This window comes from Borostomias antarcticus, assembly GCF_949987555.1.
Source record: "Borostomias antarcticus genome assembly, chromosome: 32".
In the NCBI taxonomy this organism is placed as follows: domain Eukaryota; kingdom Metazoa; phylum Chordata; class Actinopteri; order Stomiiformes; family Stomiidae; genus Borostomias; species Borostomias antarcticus.
Window position 1 is genome coordinate 5,152,257 of NC_140265.1, and position 7,371 is coordinate 5,159,627.

Consider the following 7,371-nt stretch of genomic DNA (forward strand, 5'->3'; position numbering starts at 1 on the left):
GTTGCGATGTGCGGTAGCTGGAGCTGATAAAAGCTTGAGCTGTCTTAGCATCTTTGTCCTGCTTTACAGTAGGGCTGCACGATTATGACAAAAGATAATAATTGCGATTATTTGCTTCAAAATGGTAATTGCTATTAATAATTGCGATTAATCTGTAATTAATATATAATAACCAAAATTCTCTTGCTACTAACTCACTGACCTCGTTTTTTCGCTCATTTTCTCACTACTCACGGCTGCAGGTACTCTTGTGACACTTGTCTTGACCTACTGCTATACTGCTATCTGTCTTCTCAGTGAAATCGCTGCGCACTCAGCGGGAACGCATGTGATTGGTCAGACAGCATAAGCGCCTGTGATTCGTCCGTGTAGTCCTAGCACACTCAAAATTACTAATCACATTAATTGCGGCCTTTTGCGATTAGTTAATCGCGGAGGTCATAATCGCGATTTCGAATTAATTCACGATTAATTGTGCAGCCCTACTTTACAAAATAATCTTGTCTAAACACCTGCCCCCCCACACTTCTCTCTTCTCCCCCCCCCCCCCCCCCCCGTTTCTTCCTCCCTCCTCCTCTTCCTCCTCCAGCTGTGCACGCTGCTCTTCATGGTGCTGTACTTCTTCACCATGGCGGGCAGCGTGTGGTGGGTGGTGCTGACCGTCACCTGGTTCCTGGCCGCCGTGCCCAAGTGGGGCAGCGAGGCCATCGAGAAGAAGGCGCTGCTCTTCCACGCCTGCGCCTGGGGCCTGCCCGGCGCCCTCACCGTCACGCTGCTCGCCATGAACAAGATCGAGGGCGACGCCGTGGCCGGCGTGTGCTTCGTGGGCCTCTACGACATCACGGCGCTGCGCTGGTTCGTGCTGGCGCCGCTGTGTCTCGACGTGGCGGTGCGTCTGGCGGTCGCGACGACACGAAATGCACAAACTACCGTCCGTATGTGTGGACGAACGATGACATTACTGCGTTAGCTAAGTGTGTGTGTGTGTGTGTGTCCAGGTGGGCGTGTCCCTGCTGCTGGCGGGCATCGTGGCGCTGAACCGCGTGCGCATGGAGATCCTGCTGGAGAAGGAGAACCAGGAGAAGCTGGTGAAGTTCATGATCCGGATCGGGGTTTTCTCCGTCCTCTACCTGGTCCCGCTGCTCACCGTCCTGGGCTGCTACCTGTACGAGCACAGCCTGAGACCGGTCTGGGAGAACACCTGGGTCCAGGAGCACTGCCGGGACTACCACATCCCCTGCCCCTACCAGGTACTACACCGGTCCCGTTACCACCACGTCACCTGCCCCGGTCCCATTACCACCACGTCACCTGCCCCTACCAGGTACTACACCGGTCCCATTACTACCACGTCACCTGCCCCGGTCCCATTACTACCACATCCCCTGCCCCTACCAGGTACTACACCGGTCCCGTTACCACCACGTCACCTGCCCCGGTCCCATTACCACCACATCCCCTGCCCCTACCAGGTACTACACCGGTCCCGTTACCACCACGTCACCTGCCCCGGTCCCATTACTACCACATCCCCTGCCCCTACCAGGTAATACACCGGTCCCACACCGGTCCCATTACTACCACATCCCCTGCCCCTACCAGGTAATACACCGGTCCCGTTACCACCACGTCCCCTGCCCCTACCAGGTAATACACCGCTCCCACACCGGTCCCATTACTACCACATCCCCTGCCCCTACCAGGTACTACACCGGTCCCCTGCCCCTACCAGGTAATACACCGGTCCCGTTACCACCACGTCACCTGCCCCGGTCCCATTACCACCACATCCCCTGCCCCTACCAGGTAATACACCGGTCCCGTTACTACCACATCCCCTGCCCCTACCAGGTACTACACCGGTCCCGTTACCACCACATCCCCTGCCCCTACCAGGTAATACACTGGTCCCGTTACCACCACATCCCCTGCCCCTACCAGGTACTACACCGGTCCCGTTACCACCACATCCCCTGCCCCTACCAGGTAATACACTGGTCCCGTTACCACCACATCCCCTGCCCCTACCAGGTACTACACCGGTCCCGTTACCACCACGTCACCTGCCCTGGTCCCATTACTACCACATCCCCTGCCCCGGTCCCATTACCACCACATCACCTGCCCCGGTCCCATTACTACCACATCCCCTGCCCCGGTCCCGTTACTACCACATCTCCTGCCCCGGTCCCATTACTACCACATCCCCTGCCCCTACCAGGTAATACACCGGTCCCATTACTACCACATCCCCTGCCCCGGTCCCATTACTACCACATCCCCTGCCCCTACCAGGTAATACACCGGTCCCATTACCACCACATCTCCTGCCCCGGTCCCATTACTACCACATCCCCTGCCCCTACCAGGTAATACACCGGTCCCATTACTACCACATCCCCTGCCCCGGTCCCATTACTACCACATCCCCTGCCCCTACCAGGTAATACACCGGTCCCATTACCACCACGTCACCTGCCCCGGTCCCATTACTACCACATCCCCTGCCCCTACCAGGTAATACACCGGTCCCATTACCACCACGTCACCTGCCCCGGTCCCATTACTACCACATCCCCTGCCCCTACCAGGTAATACACCGCTCCCCTGCCCCTACCAGGTAATACACCGCTCCCCTGCCCCTACCAGGTAATACACCGCTCCCCTGCCCCTACCAGGTAATACACCGCTCCCCTGCCCCTACCAGGTAATACACCGCTCCCATTACTACCACATCCCCTGCCCCTACCAGGTAATACACCGGTCCCGTTACCACCACGTCCCCTGCCCCTACCAGGTAATACACCGGTCCCATTACCACCACATCCCCCGCCCCTACCAGGTAATACACTGGTCCCCTGCCCCTACCAGGTAATACACTGGTCCCCTGCCCCTACCAGGTAATACACCGGTCCCATTACCACCACATCCCCTGCCCCTATCAGGTAATACACCGGTCCCCTGCCCCTACCAGGTAATACACCGGTCCCATTACCACCACATCCCCTGCCCCTACCAGGTAATACCCCGGTCCCCTGCCCCTACCAGGTAATACCCCGGTCCCCTGCCCCTACCAGGTAATACACCGGTCCCATTACTACCACATCCCCTGCCCCTACCAGGTAATACACCGGTCCCATTACTACCACATCCCCTGCCCCTACCATGTAATACACCAATCCCCTGCCCCTACCAGGTAATACACCGGTCCCAGTAGCTGTGTGTTGTGGTGTTTCTCTAGATCACACCCCAGTACTCATCTCTCTACTGTATTGAGCGGTCTCTCTCTCTCTCTCTCTCTCTCTCTCTCTCTCTCTCTCTCTCTCTCTCTCTCTCTCTCTCTCTCTCTCTCTCTCTCTCTCTCTCTGATACTTGACACTAGCTGGAAACTAGAGACCTTTTCCACCTCCAGCTCTCTGTTGCAGTAGGCAAAGTGGAGTCACGTGACATAGCAACACAACGCACACACACGCACACACACGCACGCACACACACACACACACACACACACACACACACACACACACACACACACACACCACTCTACCCAACCCTAAAGCCCTACACTGTTTCCGCCCACTCTGTGGTGGCTTTGTAGAGCTCTCTGTTAATTATCAAGCACCTGGAGTGTGTGTGTGTGTGTGTGTGTGTGTGTGTGTGTGTGTGTGTGTGTGTGTGTGTGTGTGTGTGTGTGTGTGTGTGTGTGTGTGTGAGAGTGAGAGAGAGTTAGTTGAGTGAGTTTGTGTGTTGGTGTGTAAGAGCATATGTGTGTGTTGGGGGAAGGGAGTGTGCATCGCTGACTCTACAGATCCCCCCCCCTCTCTCTCTCTCTCTCTCTCTCTCTGTCCCTCTCTCTCTCTTTCTCTTTCTCTCCGTCCCTCCCTCTCTCTCGGCCACAAAACGTCTCCTCTTCCCTCTTGTAACTTCATCCTCCCCCTGTCTCTCTCTCCCTCCCTCTCTCTCCCTCCCTCTCCCTCCCTCCCTCTCTACCTCTCTCTCTCTATCTCTCTCCCTCCCTCCCTCTCTCTCTATCTCTCCCTCTCTCTCTCTCTCTCTCTCTCTCCCTCCCTCCCTCTCTCTCTCTCTCTCTCAGGTCTTGTTCAGTCACGCTTGGCTAGCAGTATTGTATGGTGTCTTTGTGGTGGTTGTAGAGGGGAGGGAGGGGGGCTTCGGGAAGGAGCTGTTTTCGGCCGTCATTAAATGAATAAGCCAAGTAGAACATCTGTGCTGTCCCCCCCTCACACACACACACACACACACACACGCGCGTGTCATCACTTTGGCCGATATGAACTGTGTGTGTGTGCGTGAGTACAGTATGTGTGTCATATGAGTGCAGCAGGTGCAAGTGCTTGTATTTCTCAGCTGTGTGTGTGTGTGTGTGTGTGTGTGTGTCCTCACAGACCCCTCTGTGCCCCACTAGTAGCTCAGTAATTTCAATATGGCTGCTTGCATCTGATCACTCACTCCTGTGGAGTTGCCTGTGTGTCAGTTTGTGTGTGTGTGTGCGTGCGTGCGTGTGTGTGTACGTGTGTGTGTGAGTGTGTGTGTGTGTGTGTGTGTGTGCGTCCGTGTGCGTGCCATGCGTGTGTGTGTGTGTGTGTGTGTCAGTGTGTGTGTGTGTGTGTGCGTGCCTACAGTACATGAGAAGTAGCGAGAGGAGATGAGGTAACCATTGTTTTGTCTTGCTGAGGGGAGCAGAGTGTGTGTGGCCAGTCTGATGTGCTTTCAGAGAGCTTCACACACACACACACCGTGTGTTGCCCCAGCCCGGTGCTGACCCCGCTGACCTGTGCGTGACCCCTGCAGGTGGAGCAGAGCAGGCGGCCGGACCTGCTGCTCTTCCTGGTCAAGTACCTGATGATGCTGGTGGTGGGCGTGCCCTCCGTCTTCTGGGTGGGCAGCAAGAAGACATGCACGGAGTGGGCCGGCTTCCTGCACGGGCGCCGTCGCAAGAAGTAAGCAGTGTGTGTGTGTGGGTACGTGTGTGTGTGTGTGTGTGTGTGTACGTGTGTGTGCACTCACGTCTGTCTGTCTGTCTGTCTCTGTCTGTCTGTCTGTCTGTCTGTCTGTGTGTGTGTGCCTCCGTATGTGTGTGTGCGCGTCTGTGTATGTGCGTGCATCCAGTGTCTCTGTGTGTGTGTGTCCTTGTGTGTCCTTGTGTGTGTATCCAGTGTCTCTGTGTGTGCTTTCGTGTGTGTGTGTGTGTCCTTGTGTGTGTATCCAGTGTCTCTGTGTGTGTGCTTCCGTGTGTGTGTGTGTGTGTCCGTGTTTTTCAATAACTTTTAATAAAAAATAAATGATTCTCCATTTTATTGCCTGACGCTTTATCAGTCTTATAGTTGTCAGTCAGAAGTCTCCTAACTTTCTACATCTGCTTTACACACACACACACGCGCGCCATAACCCTGTCTCCATGGTGATTAGGCTGTTTTTCTGCGCCCGTGTTCTCCCGCCCCTCAATAACAGAACGTTGACCCCTTCCTCCCCCTCCACCCCCCCCATCCCCCTCCCCCCTCTCCACCTCTCCGTCCGCTCCCTGCGCCTGGGCCACACCTCCGCCTTCCCCTTCTCCCTGCCCTCCTCCTCCTCCTCCCTCCCCCGTCTCTCCCTCTCTCTCCCGGACCTCCCCTCTCCTCCTCTCCCTGCCCCCCCCCCGCCCCCCCCCCCAGTAGCGGGGTTAACGAGAGCAGGCAGGTGCTGCAGGAGCCAGACTTCGCCCAGTCGCTGCTCCGGGACCCCCAAACCCCCATCATCAGGAAGTCCAGGGGCACCTCCACGCAGGTGAGACCACCCCCCCCCCCTCCCACGTGTCCCCCCTCCCTCACAGAAAACCACCGTTCCAACATGGCAGCATTAGTAACGGTTGGGTGTTAGGTCAGGTTTGAATTGGTCAAATTACTGCCAGTACTCAAAACTGAAAAAACTATCTATACAGATTGTATGTATATATATATATCCTATATTTATGCATACTGTATGTATATATGTATTATTTTTGTAATTAAATCTGTTATGTATATTCTTTATACACTGCTGAAACACTGCTAACCCCAAATTTGTCTAATAAAATTAATGTCAAATTGGTCTGTCTGCCTGCCTGCCTGTCTGTCTCTGTCTGTCTGTCTGCCTGCCTGTCTGTCTCTGTCTGTCTGCCTGTCTGCCTGCCTGCCTGCCTGTCTGTCTGTCTGCCCGTCTGTCTGTTATCCTCGTGTGATCCCCTCCCCCTCCCCCCCCAGGGAACCTCCACCCACGCCAGCTCCACCCACCTCGCCATCCTGGACGAGCCCGACGACCCAGGCCCCGCCCCCGACGACCGCGGGCTTTACCACGCCCCCTCCGCCCGCAGCAAGGCGGGCAGCCTACACAGCAAGAGCAGTTGCCATGGCAGCCTGCAGCGCTCGCGTGACGGCCGGTAGGGGGGGGTGCGGGGGGGAGGGGGGGTTGGCGGGAGGAAGAAGATGGATATATTTAGAAAACATTACGGTCAACTGAAATGTCCCTCACCCCTCTCTCTCTCCCTCTCTCCTCTCGCCATTAAGCCACACCCCCACCGCTCACCGCGGCGCCGAGGAGCGCCTCCCCCGCCCCGACCACCCGCTGTCCACTCACAGCAGCCTCCACCGCCTGGACGGCCAATCGCGGCACGGCAGCCAGAGAGACCTCGCCACGGCCCCGCCCACCCTCATCACCCACGGGGCAAGCAGCGGCGCGGCCGAGGACGACGGCGCCAGCGCTTGAGAGACCGGCAGCGAGCGGCGGCTCCTCTCTTGACGGGAAGACGTCGCCGTGGACGACTTAAATCACACGCCACTTTGACGGGACGCGCAAGCTCCGCCCACTTCCCAGAAGGGGGTGAATGAGTGATTGGAAGAGACTTCCTCCCCAGACAGGAAGTTGTCACGGATGCTGGTGGCTAACCTCCCGTTGGGGTGCAGTCTCTGAGGAGGGACTCCTCTCTGACTGTGGACGAGGACGCTGTGGTTCCCACGGATACGTGAGGGGCGTATCCGTGCGTGTGTGTGTGTGTGTGGTTCTCCTGTGCGCCAGCAGACATGAACACACACCCCTGGTCTCCGTGTGTGTGGACCAGCGCACCAGACCCGTGGCTTCGGTGAAACAGAACACTATTCGTTGGGCTTTTTTGAACTGTGAAGACTGCTTATGTGTGTACACTGCTGGAAGGTGAGCTGTGCTGTGTGTACATGCTGTGTGCTGTCAGCCATGGGCCCAGACAGCACTCTACTGCCCCCTAGTGACCGAAGAGAGGATAGAGGGATGTGAAAGCGAGTTGGAAAGAGAGACAGATGAGGGTTTAGGACGTTAGGATGCACAGTAGGGATTGGAAAGAGATGGAAGAGTCGAAAAGGA

At 56.6% G+C, this 7,371-nt stretch overlaps 1 protein-coding gene across 1 annotated transcript in view; it reads left to right on the forward strand.

Annotated features, from left to right (window-relative positions):
* Positions 1-6,741, forward strand: part of LOC311327371 (frizzled-3-like) — a gene marked incomplete at its 3' end in the record, with an annotated part of 39,567 nt that extends 32,826 nt beyond the window's left edge. Inside the window, exons 5-10 of the mRNA XM_084460411.1 lie at positions 590-889; positions 999-1,250; positions 4,810-4,958; positions 5,673-5,784; positions 6,240-6,415; positions 6,543-6,741. Of these exons, the coding sequence (XP_084316537.1) occupies positions 590-889; positions 999-1,250; positions 4,810-4,958; positions 5,673-5,784; positions 6,240-6,415; positions 6,543-6,741 (1,188 nt within the window). The remainder of the gene's footprint in view (positions 1-589; positions 890-998; positions 1,251-4,809; positions 4,959-5,672; positions 5,785-6,239; positions 6,416-6,542) is intronic.
* Between the last annotated feature and the right edge of the window lie 630 nt (positions 6,742-7,371).